This window comes from Perognathus longimembris, chromosome 1, assembly GCF_023159225.1.
Source record: "Perognathus longimembris pacificus isolate PPM17 chromosome 1, ASM2315922v1, whole genome shotgun sequence".
NCBI classification, from domain to species: Eukaryota; Metazoa; Chordata; class Mammalia; order Rodentia; family Heteromyidae; genus Perognathus; species Perognathus longimembris.
Genome location: NC_063161.1, coordinates 46,581,552 through 46,600,317, shown reverse-complemented (window position 1 = coordinate 46,600,317; position 18,766 = coordinate 46,581,552). Strand labels below are relative to the sequence as shown.

General features: G+C 37.4%; 1 protein-coding gene across 1 annotated transcript; it reads right to left on the bottom strand.

The window, feature by feature from the left end:
• Positions 1-7,566: 7,566 nt before the first annotated feature.
• Positions 7,567-8,502, bottom strand: LOC125363467 (olfactory receptor 6C76-like). The gene has a single exon (XM_048362721.1). It carries the CDS (start codon positions 8,500-8,502, stop codon positions 7,567-7,569), a length of 936 nt encoding a protein of 311 aa, XP_048218678.1.
• Positions 8,503-18,766: the final 10,264 nt, after the last annotated feature.

Below are 18,766 nucleotides of genomic sequence, written 5' to 3'. Positions count from 1 at the left end.
TTAACATCCTGAGAAATGAAAAAATAGACTCAAAACACAACTCATTAAAAGAAGAAATTACCACAATGAGAGCTGATCTGGCAACCATAAACAGCTCACTGGCCTCGATGAAAACCACACTCAAAGCCACATCACGAAGAATTGATCATCTTGAATCTTGAGTCTCTCTTTTGGATGACGAGTCAGCTGATAAGGACCAGAAGATTACCACACTTCAAGAAACTGTCAAACTCCAGGGCAGACTAATCCAGGAGATAGTGGAAAGGGAGAAGAGATATAATCTGCGTATAATCAGAATAGATGAAGGAAGGGAGTATCAGAGAAGAGGTATACAACACATATTCAATAGAATTATTACAGAGAATTTCCCCAATCTCAGAAGGAAAAACCTCACCCAAATAGAACACCTAGCAGACCAGACCCTAGAAGAAACGCCCCCATATACATTATAGTCAAGGCCTCAGATTTCAACAAGAAACATATTTTGAATGCAGTCAAAACAAAGAAAGAACTATACAACAACGGAAAAAAGATCAGAATCATGGCAGACCTCTCCACACAAAAATACATCGCACGAAGAGCCTGGAAGAATAACATTCAAATCCTGCAGGCCAACTACTGCCAATCCAGACTTGGATACCCAGCAAAATTAGAATTAACTTTCAAGGGAAAAACCAAATGTTACCATAGCAAAGAGAAGCTAAAAGAATATGTGAAGAAAAAAAAAAAAAACAGCCTTACTGAGAATTCTAAGAGAAGAAACAACAGGGGTAGCCATCCTGATTTCAGACAAGCTAAACTTCTCATTAATATCAGTTCAAAAAGATAAAGAAGGACACTACATTTTAATCCAAGGAAAAATCCAGAAACAAGATATCACCGTGATAAATTTATACTCACCGAACAAAAGAGACCCTAAATATGTCAAACAAATTCTTTCTGAACTACAGAACAAGATAAACCCAAACATTCTGCCCATATTTTGGTACTCAACTAATTGAGGAAGCCTGTTAAAGTATTTTAAGAATTAGTATTTTAACCACATTGGCTTCAATGACACCTTTGAAGTGAGAAGTAATAATGATTTAAAAATTAAAAGACTTTCCATTTAGAATATTTTGTTAAATTAATAATGTCATGTAACAAAACAGAATGTGATTGCATTTATTAACCTATGTTCTCATTGTTTTATTCTGTGATTTATACTATAGTATCTGCTATCAGGACCCATGGAATATGTCAGTGGAGAAGCTGGACAAATAGCTTGATAAGATGAAATTGTCACTTGATGATTTGTGAGAATATACTGTTTCTTAAAGTCTGAATGTACTCGAATAAGGAACTCTGGACATTGTTTTTACATAATTTATGATTTATTAAAAGATTACTAGATGTGAGAGTTATAATTGCTTTTTTTTCAAAAATAACATGAGTCCTTACTGTCCTCTAGTTTATACTGCTTAGCTTGCCCACAATATTGTCTAATTTCATCATCTTATTTTAGGTCCTAATGATCCAAATGCACAGATCAAGGTCCTTTTGTAACTTCCTTTACATGTACTGGAAAATGTTCTCATTTTCAATTATTTTTTGGTTCTTTATGCATTCTTTTTTCTTAAGAATAATTCATGCTTTACAGCTTGAAACTAATTCTGTTAATATCCTTCTCATATATGATCTTAAATAGTGTCCATTTAAATGAATTTGTTGATTAAAAACTAAGAATGAATTTTCCCTTGAAGTATCACTAATTCTTTTCTTTTTATTTCATCACATGGCTTCTAATAACAACTTAAAAAATAAACTGCCTGTAACAACCATTCTGAAAGTATGATTTTAAAACCATAGCTTTTGAGGATACATCCTATTAATCTAATCTCCTACTCCCAAGCAAGAATACAATTTTCTTCTTTACAATTTACTTCATTTACTGTGAATATATAAATAATCACAAAAATTTGATATACATTTCCCAGTAGAGCCAAGAATTGTTATTATTTGATTGCTACTTCTTGGTCATTTGTATATACAATTATATCCTATATTAAAATTTTTTTTTTTTTTTTTTTTTGGCCAGTCCTGGGCCTTGGACTCAGGGCCTGAGCACTGTCCCTGGCTTCTTCCCGCTCAAGGCTAGCACTCTGCCACTTGAGCCACAGCGCCGCTTCTGGCCGTTTTCTGTATATGTGGTGCTGGGGAATCGAACCTAGGGCCTCGTGTATCCGAGGCAGGCACTCTTGCCACTAGGCTATATCCCCAGCCCCTAAAATTTTTAATACTAATACATCTTTCATATTTATATATTGACTTCCATAGTTTTAATTTTTTAATTTCTCCATTTCTATAATTTAGAAAAATACATTATTTATGGTTAGGCCTCCCTGAGCCTTTTTTAAATTTACATTTATGTTCCAGGTCATATTCTAAATGCATTTTTGTATTTCTCAGTTTCTACAATCATTTATCACACATAAAGCTTCACTACACTATGGATGCTTTCAAACTATGGCTAGGAGTGAAATATTTTTGCTATCTACATCACTATTAATTTTTTTTCTAATGAAAATATTTCAGAAAGAACTGGGGTCTGGTATTATAGGCATTCAAGACTGAAAATCCTCATAAGGACATAAAATAAAATGATTTCCTATGCATACCAATTTTGGCAACACTTAGTTCTCTTAGTTCACTTAGTTCTCTTGGGAAGCCATTTAGTATTAGAAGAAAAGATAATTGTGCTTACAATGTTAAGCTGTACGAGAAGCAAAGGGAAAGACTGATGAAAGAATGATTACTCGTTGCATAATTGTTTCAAATTACCCTTATAAATGCTAGTTTTAATGAAGACAGTCTTACCAAGGAGCTCTAGTAATTCTCAACAAGAAAACTTGAATTGGAGATTGGAGTGGGAAATAAATCTTGACAATTTAGAGATGCTATAGCCAACAATAAAGAGGAGAAGGAATTTTCTGAGAAGATTTGAAGTTCTTTGGGGAAATCAATTGTATGCCAGTTGAGTGATTTAGCAAAGTATTAAAATTTTTCTTAAATAAATGCACAGATATAATTATGGGTACAGACAAAACAGATGAAAAGTAAGACATGTAAGATTAGATGTTTGGGGGTTTAATTAAAGGGCAAGTCTTTAGAAAATGTTTCCTGGTTGGCAAAAAAAAACAGTATCATCGAAGAGCCAGACCATGTGGTGCTTGCTCTACCATGAACTAAGCAAAAACCATTCTTGGCACTTTGAATGACAGGGAGCATTGGTGGGGCTTAATGTCATGACTCTATGAACCAAGGCGCTCAGATTATCAAGCCTCATGAGCCCAAAGAGCTTGAGCAAATCTGAAGAAGTTATCTCAAATCTTGTAGCAGTCAGTCTAAATCAGTGACTTTGGAACAACAGATATCCTTATGATTACTCAACTATATTGTTTTTGCTCTTTCTTTTCCATCCCCCTTTCCCTTACAATAAAGCTTTACACTGAAGAAATCCTTAAGAACTGTATCATTGCAAAACACCCACTTGAAGTGCTCTCCCCCACCCCACTTCAGGAAAATTTCATTAAAGAAAAAAAAGATAAAAACTATCCATCATCACAATTAAAACCTGATGCTTTGAGTGACTAAAAGATAACAGAGTAAGCAACTTAAAGGATTAGCTTTTTTACTGAAGAAATCAGGAAGTTGAAATCTGAGAGAATAATTTTCATAGACTCTATTATCTAATTATGAACAGCAATAGAAGACTGGTTAGTGTAATAAAGGAGGTAAATTTTTATGAGAAACATTATAATGTTGTGAGCACTCATATTTATTCCCTTCCTCATTTCCAAAACACTGAGGGATCTATAGTTAAAGCAGCCTGCACTCCTGGTGTGGTGTCCTAGTCTTGAGGGAACAACACAAAACTGTTTTTTTGTGTGTTTTTTTAACTCCAGCATCAAGCATGGTTTATTTTTTTATTCAAATTTTTATTGTCAAAGTGTGGTACAGATGGGTTACAGATTCATATGTAAGGTAGTGAGTATGTTTCTTGTTCAACATGTTACCTCCTCCTTCATTCCCCCTCCCACTCCCCCTTTTTTGAGAGACTGAATGATACACTTTTGACTGTGTATTCTCACCAGTTTAGATTTTCCCTTAAGGACTAATCTCGTGGAGCTGGAGTGGTCTTTAGGCAGTAGACACAGCTGAGATTCTGAGTTAATTTTTTTAAAGTGTTGTGATTTACTGATATTAAGTGTACATGCATATCTTGTTGAGGAAGAAGATAGAAAAGCAAATGGATGAGTCCTAAGCACATTTTTATTCTAAGACCTTAGTTGGAGCTAATAATCACCTCCTAGAGGAAAAGCTTATTTCATGGTGTGGATATTATGAATATTCTGATTCCCACACCTTCTAAAAAATTATTCAAGAAAAGAAAGAAACCATGGAAATAAAAAATAAATAAATAACAAACCATAAAAATACAAAGGACAAAAGAAAAATAAAACCATGGAAAAATAATTTAGGATATTATCATTGTACCAGAAAGTTCAAGAACTTCCTAGGAAATGGAACAAACAATATGAGTTTAAGCTACATTATTGGTGGGAATGTAAACTTGTTCAACCACTCTGGAAAGCAATATGTAGGTTCCTCAGAAGCTTAAACATAGACCTCTCCTACGACCCAGCAGCCCACTCTTGGGGGTCTACCCAAAAGATTACAAACAAGACCACACTAAAGCCACCAGCACAACTATGTTCAGTGCAGCACAATTTGTCATTGCTAAAATATGGAACCAACGCAGATGGCCCTCAGTAGATGAGTGGATCAGGAAAATGTGGTACATAAACAATGGAATTCTATGTTTCTATCAGAAAGAATGACATTGCTGCCCCATTTGTAAGGAAATTGAAGGACTTGGACAAAATCATACTAAGTGAAGTGAGCCAGACCCAAAGAAATATAGACTCTATGGTTTCCCTCATGGGGAATAATTAGTACATGTCTAGGGTAGTCATAGAAGAAAATGACAATAGGCCAATAGCTATGCCCATATGGACAAATAAGATGATGCTAAGTGAAATGAACTCCAAGTTATGGAAACAAGGGGTATATCATTGTTGTAATTATTTTCAACATGCCAGGTGAAACTGTGCCCTTTTTTTTCTCTAGTATTCCTTTCCCAGGGTTTTCCCCAGCTATCACTGCATCAGATCTTAGTACCCTGGATACTGTGTATATGTGCATTGGAACTAAGGAAGGGAAAGGGAATACCAAAATCCAGAGACAAATGACTCCAAAAGCAATACTACAAAACCATTTGGTGTAAACCAACTGTACAACCCATAGGGGGGGAGGCCAATGAGGAGGGGGGAAGTGAGCGAGGAGGTAACAAGTTTAACAAGAAATGTACTCACTGCCTTACATATGTAAGTGTAACCCCTCTGTACTTCACTTTGAAAATAAAGGAAAAAAAGAAACAAAAAGAAGAAAACATAAAACCCAAGGTTGTAAGCTCTAAAGAAATGAAGACAAGCTAGATTCTTCCCAAAGAAGCTCCAGATGAAGCCCAAAGCTCAGGATTTGCAAATTGAAGAGAGGAATGGGGAATGAAGCAACCATGAATATAGTTCACGAATGATGCTTCCTGGTGAGGTATTTGCTGGCCAAAATATACGATGAGGCTGGATAGAGAATGAAGCACATGCAATAGAATAATAAAGGATGGCACCCACTATGGAGATAACATACCTGTGTACCCACTAGTATAGGCCATTATGCCTTTATGAAAAGCAATGGAGATGCAAAGAGAATGGAACATGGAACATGACAGAGTTAGGAGGGAATACCTCAGAGGTTCTCTGTCTTACACACTGAAAAAAACAACTTCAGAATTGCTTGATGAGAGTTATTATAGATAATTTAAAAGTAAATTCTAGTTATTCTTGCAAAATGACAATCTTATTATTTGTAATATCCATCACTCATTACCAGGAATATTAGGGCATTCTGAAAATGTAAGCATGCTCAGCAAGGTCAAAATGGTAAACATGAAGTACAAAGCATTTATGAAAAGGAAGCTAAATGAAGCAATGAATGTGCAACTATAATTTTAGGCTCCTGGCTGAAACACCATTTGCCAAATAAAGAGACACGGTACCAGGAAAATTAAAAAATATTTATTACATAGTTCATGCAGCCATGGGAAGAAAGTACTGCAGTTCATCAGGAACCATCATTGAGTATACACACAGGTTTAAGTAGCCAAAGGAAGAGAAGCAGGAAGAGACAGGTTCTTATGGTTAAATGATGCAACTTGCATGAACCATTTCTCTGGTCATTATCTCAGTACTGTTTCTCTGGAGTTGTGAATAATCTCATTTCAGGAGAGCCTTTTGGTTCCCATAAGATGACTATGCTTATTTCAAGGTGTAGCCTCATCAAAACAGGAAACTGTCCTACATTGGAAGTTATCTGAAGGTGGACACTCTGACCTGTAATCCTAGCTACTCAGCAGGCTCAGATCTAAGGATCACAGTTCAAAGCCAGCCTTGGCAGAAAAGTCCATGACGCTCTTATCCCCAGGAAACTACTCAGAAAAAACAGAAGTGGCACTGTGGGTCAAGTGATAGAGTGATTTAACCCACAGCTGTTGGGATCCAGCCTTTGGACTTGATGGGGGATGGGCATTGTAGAGCGCTCCCGAGATGCCACCCTCCCCCCAGCCCTGGGGAATGCGGAAGCAGGCCACAATTCTCTGGGTCCGGAACCAGAAGAACCAGCTTTGCAAACAGCCCCCAACTTTCTCGCCAGCACATGTGCCCCCAGTCTCTCCCTGGCGCGGCGCTTTCGAGTGACTTTAGCTCGTGAGGGGGTCATATGACAAGCTCGTAGCCTATCAGCGTCCTGGCTGGTCAGTCTCCTTTCCTTCCTTCCTATCATTTCCCTTTACCACCGCCTTAATAAATCAGATTGCTCTTGAAGCTTCCCTGAGATCCGCGTATGCTTGGCTTTCTTTACTGGTAAGGAGGTGGGCAAAGCGTTCTCGTTTGGCCGCATGCACATGAGGTCTGTGCTGGCTCCCCCGCTCCACCCTGGCCTTGCCTGCGGGTTGGGTGACCAGGGGAGAGGGTGAGAAAGGGGGCTGTTAGAAGCTTAGCTGAGCCTTGATACCCGCGCCAGGGGAGGCAACCTGAGCCCGACACACAGCAAAAGAAGCTTAGGAATAATGCTCAAGCCCCGAGTTCAAGACCAGGAGATGGTTTAGGGAAAATAAAAAGCTTTCTATTCTGCAAGGATCTATTATTCTTCAGAGGTAGTTTCAGGCCTTCATTATTGAGCAGTCCTGCTTTCTCTAGATTCCACGGTGGCTGCAAAGTGAACAGCTAAGGATAAAAGGACTAATATAAAACAACAAAGATGCTTTTAACAAATACATGGACTAACATTTAAACTTAATAGACTGTAGCCATAGGAACTTGAACACCAATAACAGACGGAGCAAACATTGTTAATGTTTCAATATATGCAACATGCCATTTCAGTTGAAGGAAATGAATTTCTTACCATTCAAATTTCGCTGGCCAGCACTTTTTTGACCAAGTACCTAAAGGATTGCTTTACCTGCTGATTCCTCAGGGAGTAAATGAAAGGATTTAGCATTGGAGCAACAGAGGTATTGAGCACTGCTATCCCCTTGCTCAAAGCCACTCCTTCCTTTGCTGAAGTTTTCACATACATGAAAATACAGCTACCATAAGAAATGGAGACCACGATCATGTGTGAGGAACAGGTGGAAAAGGCCTTTTTCCTCTGCTCAGCAGAAGGGATTCTCAGAATTGTCCTCAAGATGAATGCATAGGAAAGGACCACTAGTATTAAGGTCATCATGAGGGTGAATACTGCCAGGAAAAATGCCAACAGTTCCAGGAAGGTTGTATCTGTACAGGCAATCAGCAACATAGGAGAGGAGTCACAGGTGAAGTGGTCAATGACGTTGGAGTCACAGAAATCCAGCTGAAGCCCCATGATGACTGGTGGGAAGATAATGAGAAACCCAGCCAGCCAGCAGCTAATTACAAGCTGGAAGCAGACCTTGCTGCTCATTATTGTTGTGTAGTGCAAGGGCTTACAGATGGCTACATAACGATCATAGGACATAGCTGTCAGAAGGAAGAATTCTGTTGATCCAAGGAGTATAAAGAAAAACACCTGGGCCATACAAGAGTTATAGGAAATGGTCAAATCCCCAGTGATAATGCTGACTAGGAATCTAGGAATACAAACTGTTGTGAATGAGATCTCCAGGAAAGAGAAGTTCCTAAGGAAGAAGTACATGGGTGTTTTGAGGTGTGAGTCTATCAGTGTGAGGGTTATAATTGTCAGATTTCCAGTAACGCTCAGTATATAAGCAAGAAATAGAAACAGAAAAATCAAAATATTTAGTGTTGGGTCATTAGTTAATCCCAGAAGGATGAATTCTTTCACAGATGTTTGATTTTTCATTTCTTAGTGTTGCTGTATGTCAAGTCTAAAAATCAAAAGGAGAAACAGTTACTTAAAACAGGGTATCATTTTTTTTGTCTTATCTGCTTGGTTAGGTAACATGAAAGATTATGATGAAACAATGAATCATTGATGAAGGTATAGTGAGTTTAAAAAAATACATATTCACCACAAAAATGTGTGTCTTATCAACCTTCCATAACTACCTATTTGATAATTAATTATTTGATGTTACTAATAAATGCATGAGTATAAGAAAAGTGCCTAACAAATATGTTTTTCTTTTTAAATAATACTTTATGGGAAGAAAAACTAGAAAACTAGAGTGTAATGTTAAAATTTTTTAAAATTACTTTGTTGCTAAAACATTAGCCTAATTACTATGTACTTATTTTCTGAAAATTAAACATTTCCAAAAGTTTTGTTATTTAATGATGATGACATAACTTCTCCATATTTAGAGAATTAATATTTTAACAAAAGAATCACAAACATCAACCTAATACTCATATAATCCTAAACAAAGTCAACATTTTACAAATAAAAACTTTGAAGTTTTTACTTTCCTAATAAAATAACAAATGATCTCTTCCTATACAAGTTCTAATAGGCAAGTCTAAATGATCTCGTATATGTAGTCATTATACAATAAGAAACATAAAGAAATAAAATATGTACTTACAATTATATAATCTCATAGCAGACCAGTAGTGGTATTGCTCAGACCCAAGTGTACTATTGTTTTTCCCTGTGTGTGACTATTTATGCTTTACTTTTGGAGAATTTGTACACTTTTCCACCTATGGAGACGTGCTTGATATAATAATTATGTGATATATAGGTAGAGTGTGGCAAGATGGTTCTGGTTATGAACAGTGAGATGGACCACACTCTATGGATTGCCAGTAGGATGGAGACAAAATGTTGGTTGCTGGTAGATGGTGCTTCCACCAGAACTGAAGTGCCCCTTAAGTTCTGCAATTAATGTTGGGAAAGCTGAGTAACTCATGCAGTGGTAAAGGTTCTCTAAGCAGTCCCATCAGGAAATTTATATTCAGTCAGGATGTCAAATAGTGTAAGAAAATTTTTGTTGAGAGAGTGTCTTTGTTAACTAGTTAAAGGATATAGAGATGAGGAAGGTCAGTAGCTTAAATGGAGAGTATGGAACTAGAAACAGCACAGGAATTCAGAACCAGAGATCCTGTTTTTCTGTAAGATGAATAAAAGACAGAAATAGCTATACAGAGAGAAAGACAGAGAGGAGAGAGAGAAAAGACAGATGAAAGGAAGGAAGAAGGAAGAAAGGAAGGAAGGAAGGAAGGAAGGAAGAAAGGAAGGAAGGAAGGAAGGAAGGAAAGAAGGAAGGAAGGAAGGAACTGTGAATACATTGTCAGAGTTTGGAAGCCATACTTACAGTGGAAAAGAAAGTAGATGTGACAAAATTGTACATTTTGCTCATTAATTAAGTGAAGCTGGGAAAAAAACGAGAGAAAATCATAAGTGAGAGTCAATAATCAACAGCTATGGAAAAAATGAATATGACATAAAAATGAAATTTGGTGAGACAGAATGTAGTTAAATTTTTAAATTGACATTTCTAGTTTACATAGTCCAAGAAGGCATATTTGTTTTCTCTTGTGTTCTCACCTTCCCTGACCCTGAAGAATAGAAATCCTCACTATACAATAGTTTACTTATCCTTCAGTAACTCTTGTGAGAGATTGGCTGTAACTGTGAAATTTATCTTTCTTCATTTTTTTTTTACTTATGCACCTGCCAGTTGGAAATTTAGTTTTGCAAATATTTTTTCCCAAAGAAGCAAACTTGTTTTACATGTGTCTTTTACTTCCTTAAAACATACACAGGGGACTTTTGCAGAAAAGCAGAATTCAGATGTCTCTCCTGAGGGATGTTAATGATGAGGCTACAGCACTGAGTAATTTTAATTAGTTATATTTCATAAATTATTTTAACACATGAAATGTCAGAAGAGTATATAATTCTAACAGTAAGAAAGTGATAGATCTCAATTTTTATTTCAATATTATATTTAAACCTGAAACAAGTTTCTAACTAGCATAATAAGTTACTTATGTAAGACAAATGCAAGGAACAATGAAAAAAAAAGAAGAAGGAAGGAAGGAAGGAAGGAAAAAAGGAAGGAAGGATAATATTAAGAGAGGATCCACAAGCACATGACATACACCATTCAAATGTTTTATTCATTAATAAAAATGCCCATGTGGTGCCCATGGTTCATGCCTATAATCCTAGCTAATCAGTAGGCTCACATCTGAGGATCATGGCTTAAAGGCAGCTTGGATGTAAAAGTCTGTGAAACTACTGTCTTCAATAAAAACTACTTTTTAAAAAGCTGGAACTGGACCTATGCCTCAAGTGCTTGAATGCTCCCTTGAGCAAAACAACCTCAGAACAACACCCAGATCTTAAGTTCAAGCCCCAAGATTTGATCAGCACCAGTATATACATATACACACAAACATCACATATAATATGAGACATATATATGTATGTATTGTACACTTTTGTTTTAGAGAGTCTCAATTTTCCTAAAAGAAGCTACCACCTGAAGGGCATTTTCTTTTTTAAAATTATTTTTATTGTTAAGTTGAATTACAGAGGGGTTACAGTTACATACTTAAGGAAGTGAGTACATTTTGGTCAACCTGTTACACCCCCCCCCCTAATTTTTCTACCACCTTCCCTCCCCGCCCCCCCACCTGAGTCGTACAGTTAGTTTACAACATTGTCTGATAAGTATTGCTGTTGCATTGGTTTACCTTTGACCCTTTGTCTCACCATGTTAATGTTCCTCTTCCCTTTCCTAATTCAGACAGACATATAAATATTACCTAAGGTAACAGAATCAAACACAGTGACAACAGGGGCTAAATCATAGGGAAAAATAGACAGAACATAAAACAAATAATTGCACATAGTAACTCATGGAAGGGAGGAAAGAGGTGAGGGGGGAACAGAGGGAAAATGAGAGAGGAGGTAACTGTTAGGTTTATTAAAGTAGGTAGCCAATCTACAAATTCAATGAAATACCCATTAATAACCCAACACCATTTTTTAATGAAATAGAGGAAGCAATCCAGAAATTCATATGGAACAATAAAAGACCAAGAATAGCAAAACAATCATAAGCAGAAAAAACAGTGCTAGAGGAATTACAATACCCAACTTCAAGATGTATTATAAAGCTGTAGTAATAAAAACAGCTTGGTATTGGCACCAGAACAGGCCTGAAGACCAATGGAACAGAACTGAAGACCCAAAAATGAACCCGCAGAACTATGGCCTACTTAATCTTTGATAAAGGAGCTAAAATAATAGTATGGAAGAAAGATAGCCTCTTTAACAAATGGTGCTGGCAAAACTGGTTCAACACCTGCAACAAACTAAAACTAGATCCTTATATATCACCCTGCACCAAAATCAATTCCAAATGGATCAAAGACCTCGAAATCAAAACAGATACCCTGAACACACTATAAGAAGGAACAGGAGAAACACTTGGGCTCCTTGGCATAGGAAAAAACTTCCTTAATAAAGGCCCAGAAATACAACAAATCAAAGAAAGGTAGGACAAATGGGACTGCATCAAACTGCAGAGCTTCTGCAGGGCAAAGGACATAGCATGCAAAATAAACAGAAAGCCCAAAGACTGGGAGAAGATCTTTACTGGCCATACAATGGACAAAGGCCTCATATCTAAAATATATCCAGAGCTGAAAAAATTAAATTCCTCCAAAACAAAACTGCAAAGAACCAGCAGCCCCCTCAACAAGTGGGCTAAAGACTTAAAAAGAGACTCCTCTGATGAGGAAATGAGAATGGCCAAGAGACATATGAAAAAGTGCTCTATGTCACAGGCCATAAAAGAAATGCAAATCAAAACAACATTGAGATTCCACCCCACCCCAGTAAAAATGTCCTTTATCAAGAAAACTAACAATAATAAATGTTGGAGTGGATGTGGCCAAAAGGGAACCCTACTTCATTATTGGTGGGAATGTAAACTGGTTCAGCCACTCTGGAAAGCGGTATGGAGATTCCTCAGAAGGCTAGACATAGAGCTCCCCTATGACCCAGCAGCCCCACTTTGGGGCATCTACCCAAAAGACCACAAACAATAACACACTAAAGCTACCAGCACAACAATGGTTATCACAGCACAATTTGTCATAGCTAAAATATGGAACCAACCTAGATGCCCCTCAGTAGACGAATGGATCAGGAACACGTGGTATATATACACAATGGAATTTTATGCCTCTATCAGAAAGAATGACATTGCCCCATTCGTAAGGAAATGGAAGAACAATTATGCTAAGTGAATTGAGACAGACCCAAAGAAACATGGACTCTATGGTCTACCTCAAAGGGAATAATTAGCACAGGTTTAGGCTACTCACAGCAGAGGATTACATGAGCCTGATAGCTATGCCCCTATGAATGCATAAGATGATGCTAAGTGAAATGAACTCCATGTTATGGAAATGAGTGTTATATCACTGTTGTAATTACTTTCAACACACCCTGTGAAATGTAACTTCTTTTGTTATGATCCTCTTGTATCCCTTCCTGAGTTTGTACCCGTGCTATCACTGTATCTCATCTGGATACTGTATATACTGGTATTAGAACTAGGGAAGTGAAAGGGAATATCAAAATCGAGAGACAAAGGATAAAAAGACAAACGACTCCAAAAGCAATAATTGCAAAGCCATTTGGTATAAACCAACTGAACAACTCCTGGGGGGAGAGGGAAAGGGGGAAGGGGAAGGGGGAATGAGGGAGGAGGTAACAAACAGTTCAAGAAATGTACCCAAGGTATAAAACTGTAACCTCTCTGTACATCAATTTGACAATAAAATAAAAAAAAGAACCAAAAAAAATTAAGTAGGTAGCCAGTAAAGGAGAATGTCCTGTGTTATTCCAGCAGGAGAGAAATTTTATTACTGACCAGCTGGCCAGTGGCCAAGGAGAGGCATGGCCAGAGAGAAGGGGGAGCTCCCTCCCAGTCCCCACCCTCTCCCCCGTGCCTTATCTAGGGTAGGGGCAGGCAGTGTGGCCAGGTGGATTAGGATGTATCCTCAGGAAAGGAGGAAGTAAATGTCTCCGGGTATGTGCCCTACCCAGGCAACTGGGTGGAGACTTAACTAGGTGGGGGCATCTGCATGGAGCCTTACCCCATGTACCTAAAAGTAATAAGTTGGATAAGAAATGTACTTGCCTTACATATGAAACTGTAACCCCTCTGTACTTCACTTTGACAATACAGAAGAAAAAACAAAATAAAAATGTTTTAAAAATTTTTAAAAAGAAATTAACATCAATGATAACCCACTTCTTCCCATAAGTTGGAGATCATTTCTCTTAGGGTCATCTTTGATATATACATAGATATTGAACTATTGCAATCATGTGCAAGGAATATCCTAGACATATGCTAATTAGTACCAATAAGGGAGACCATAAAGTTTATGTTTCTTTGGGTCTGGCTCAGTTCACTTAGTATGATTTTTTTCTGAGTCTTTCCATTTTCTTACAAATATGGCAATGTCATTCTTTCTGATAGAAGCATAGAATTACATTGTGTGTATATGCCACAATTACATGATTCATTCATCTACTGAAGGGCATTTGGTTTGGTTCCATGTTTTAGCTTTGGTAATTAATGCTGCTATGAACATAGTTGTGCTGGTAACTTTAGTATAACCTTGTTTGTGATCCTTTGGGTAAATGCCCAGAAGAAGGATTGCTGGGTCATAGGGGAGCTCTACGTTTAGCCTTTTGAGGAAGCTCCACACTGCTTTCCAGAGTGGTTGAACAAGTTTACACTCCCACCAACAGTGTTCTCATATCTAAAATATACTTAGAACTCAAAACACTAAGTTTTCCAAAACAAATCCTCAAAGAAACAACTGCCCCATTAACACGTGGGCTAAGAGAATAGCAAGGAAACCCTTAAAGAAGTACTCAACATCCCTGGTCATGAAAGAAATGTGATTCAAAACATTGAGATTCCTTTTCATCCCAATTAGAATAGCCATTGTCAAGAAAACTAATAACAAGTTGCTGGTGGGGATATGGCCAAAAGGGAACACTATTACACTGAAAAGGCATTTTGTTACCTGCATTTCAACTAGAATAAGTGTAGAATGAATGGTGAATCAATGCATGTTAAAAGTAGACAAAGGCTCACGAAGGTCTTTTGTGATCTAGCACTAAAAATACATACTGTGCTTTCTTTAAATCAACTCAATTAGAAGGGAGTTTCTATTTGGAGGGCTCAGTGTGCCTTTGCTTCTCTTCCGGTTTTGTCCAACATGAATACAATTCCTGTGTGAGATATCCCCTGATGATATTCTCCTTTTCCTTCCTAGACCCTAACTGGACCAGAGTAGAAAGAAATATTGGTGGATGGTAGAATGGATGGTCATGTGTGGTGTTTAGGCATCATCTCTCCATCAACTACTCCAGTTCTTCTTTGTCTTTGATACAGACTTAAGCAAACTATGTTTAGTAACTAGCTGGAGAGGCACAGAAACCCAGATTAAGAGTTCTGAATTCAGTGGTTTTAACCTCTTTTCAACATCAGCAGGCTATAGTGAAGAGACAAGTGAGTGTGATAGAAAAGAAGAAAATCTGAGTACTTTTCAAAATGAAGTGAAATTTTCAAGAGGAAGCATCACTTATGATGAACATTGAAAATGAATGAGAAAATGATATTCAAGACTGTTGTGATGAGAGTTATAAAATGTGCAAAGAAATGAGATTCTAAGGCAAATTTTCCCCTTCAGAGATATAGTAATTAGGATTGTTTATTTTTAAGCACAATTGTTTATCATTCAAAAAAGAACTGCACTCAAGGTTTTACTTCCCATAATTGATGTTACTATTTACACCTTGAGTCCTAAAAATCAACTAGAGATAAATATTCATTTATACCTTTGTATGGAAAATTTTTGATTCTAAAAATATGAACTGTAATTTCCTGATCTGTTGTAATTTTTCACCAAATTAATAGCCTACGTATTACATACAAGAGCATACTACACTAGAAACCAGTGCTAAGGGAAAAGATGTATCCTTTCGTAAAATGGCAAACCATCCTTTCGACTTTTTCCTGTCAATCCATGTCTCCACCCCATGCCCATCCTCTAATAAATCAAAATATTCACTGGTATTGTATCCACCACTAGAGGATATGCTTGATTTCTGGAATTTCATTAAAAAGCAGCCATGCATTGTGAACTTTGTATCTTTTTCTTTTTTTACATATTTATTTATTTTACTGTCAAAGTGAAGTACAGAGGGGTTACAATTTCACCTGTAATACAGTAAGTACATTTCTTAACCAACTTGTTACCTCCTCCCTCATTTTCCCCCACCTCTCCCTCCCCATTTCTCTCCCCCATCCCATGAGTTATACAGATGGTTTAACACCATAAGGTTTGTAAGTACTGCTGTTGGATTGGTTTGTCTTTTTATTCTTTCTTGTTCAATTTTGGTGTTCCCTTTCCCTTTCCTAATTCCAGTACACATATATACAATATCCAGGGTATTAAAATCAGTTACAATGCTATCAGGGGTAAAACCATGTGAAGGGAATATGGGAAAAGAAGGAAAAAAAGAAAAACATTTTTAAAATAAGGGCATGGTTACACATGGCATGTTGAAAAAAACTACAACAGTGATATACACTTGTTTTTATAACGAAGTTCATTTTGCTTAGGATCATCTTATGTGTTCATACTGACATAGCTCTTAAGCTATTGTTTGTTATCTCCTTCTAGGACTATCCTAGATATGTACTAATTATTCCCTATGAGGGGAACCATAGAATCCATGTGTCTTTGGGTCTGACTTACTTCATTTAGTGATATTTTCCAAGTGATATTAGTGATATTTTCCAAGTGTTTCCATTTCCTTATGAACTGGGTGGTGCCATTCTTTCTGACAGAGGCATAGTATTGGCACAAGAACAGGCCTGAGGACCAATGGAATAGAACTGAAGACCCGAAATGAACCCGCAGACCTATGACTACTTAATCTTTGATAAATGAGCTAAAAGAATAGATTAGAAGAAAGACAGCCTTTTCAAAAAATGGTGCCGGCAAAACTGGTTCAACACTTGTAAAAAACTAAAACTAGATTCTTATATACCACCCTGCAACAAAATCAACTCCAAATGGAAAAAAAAAAACCTCAAGGTAAAATCAAATGCCCTGAAAATACTACAAGAAGGGATAGGAGAAACACTTGGGCTCCTCGGCACAGGACAAAACTTTCTTAATAAAGGCCCAGAAATGGAACAAATCAAATACAGGTTGGACAAATGGGATTGCATCAATGTCCTCTGCATGGCAAAGGACATAGCCTGCAAGATTAGTAGAAAGCTGACTGACTAGGAGAAGATCTTTACTGGGCATACAACAAAGGCCTCATATCCAAAATTTATGTAGAACTCAAAAAATTAAATTCACCCAAAACAAATCCTCAAAAATCCAATGACCCCCTCAACCACTGGACTAAAGACCTAAAAACAGACTTTTCTGAAGAGGAAATGAGAATGGCCAAGAGACACATAAAAAAAGTGCTCTACTTCACTGGCCATAAAAGAAAAACAAATCAAAACTACACTGAGATTCCACCTCACCCCAGTAAGAATGTTCATTATCAGGAAAACTATAATAACGAATGACATTGCACCATTCGTAAGGAAATAGAAGGACTTGGAAACAATTACACTAAATGAAGTGAGCCAGACCCAAAGAAACATGGACTCCCTCATAGGGAATGATTAGCACAGGTTTAGGCTAGTCACAGCAGAGGAGCACAAAGCCCAATAGCTATAACCTTATGAACACATAAGATGATGCTAAGTGAAATGAACTCCATGTTATGTAAACATGTGATTGTTATATCACTGTTGTAACTACTTTTTTTTTTTTGGGGGGGGGGGCCATTCCTGGGCCTTGGACTCAGGGCCTGAGCACTGTCCCTGGCTTCTTCCCGCTCAAGGCTAGCACTCTACCACTTGAGCCACAGCGCCACTTCTGGCCGTTTTCTGTATATGTGGTGCTGGGGAATCAAACCTAGGGCCTCGTGTATCCGAGGCAGGCACTCTTGCCACTAGGCTATATCCCCAGCCCTGTTGTAACTACTTTTAATGTGCTATGTGTAACCATAGCTTCTATTATTGATGATCTTCTTGTATCCCCTTCCTATGGGGTACCTGCACTATCTCTGTATCTTGGCTGAGTACATTGGAAACTGTGAATACTGGTATTAGAACTAGGAAAGTGAAAGGGAATACCAAAATCGAGAGACACAGAGTAAAAAAGACAAACGACTACAAAAGCAATACTTGCAAAACTGTTTTGTGTAAATGAACTGAATAACTCATGGGGGGAAAGGAAAAGGAGGAGGGGGGAGGGGGGTATGAGGGAGGAGGTAACAAACAGTACATGAAATGTATCCAATCCCTAATGTATGAAACTGTAAACTCTCTGTACATCAGTTTGTGAATAAAAATTAAAAAAAAAAAAACAATTGCTAGAGGGGATGTGGCCAAAAGGGAACTCTACTACATTGTTGGTGGGAATGTAAACTTGTTCAACCACTATGAAAAGCCATATGGAGGTTCCTAAGAAGTCTAAACATAGAGATCCCGTATGGCCCAGCAGCCCCACTTTGGGAATCTACCCAAAAGATTACAAGCAAGACCACACTAAAGCCACCAGCACAACTATGTTCATCGTAGCACAACTTGTCATTACTAAAATATGGAACCAATCCAGATGCCCGTCAGTAGATGAGTGTATAAAAAAAAATGCAGATTACATACACAATAGAATTTTTTCTCTTTTATGCTGACCATAATAACATGATTTTTCTTATGCTCTTGCCTTCATAGTTGGTTTATCACTGCTGTTGTTATTTTCAACATACCATGTGAAAATATGCCCTATTTGTTTTGTCTTTCTTTTTTTTTTAAATTTTTATTATCAAACTTATGTACAGAGAGGTTACAGTTTCATACATTAGGCATTGGATACATTTCTTGTACTGTTTGTTACCTTGTCCCTCATACCCCCCTCCCTCCTCCCTCTTTCCCTTTCCCCCCATGAGGTGTTCAGTTCACTTACACCAGTTTTGCAAGTATTGCTTTTGTCGTTGTTTGTCTTTTTTTACCCCGTGTCTCTCGATTTTGGTATTCCCTTTCAAT

Excerpts from the sequence above, each read along its gene's own strand:
- LOC125363467 (XM_048362721.1), bottom strand. The coding sequence starts at position 8,502 with ATGAAAAATCAAACATCTGTGAAAGAATTCATCCTTCTGGGATTAACT.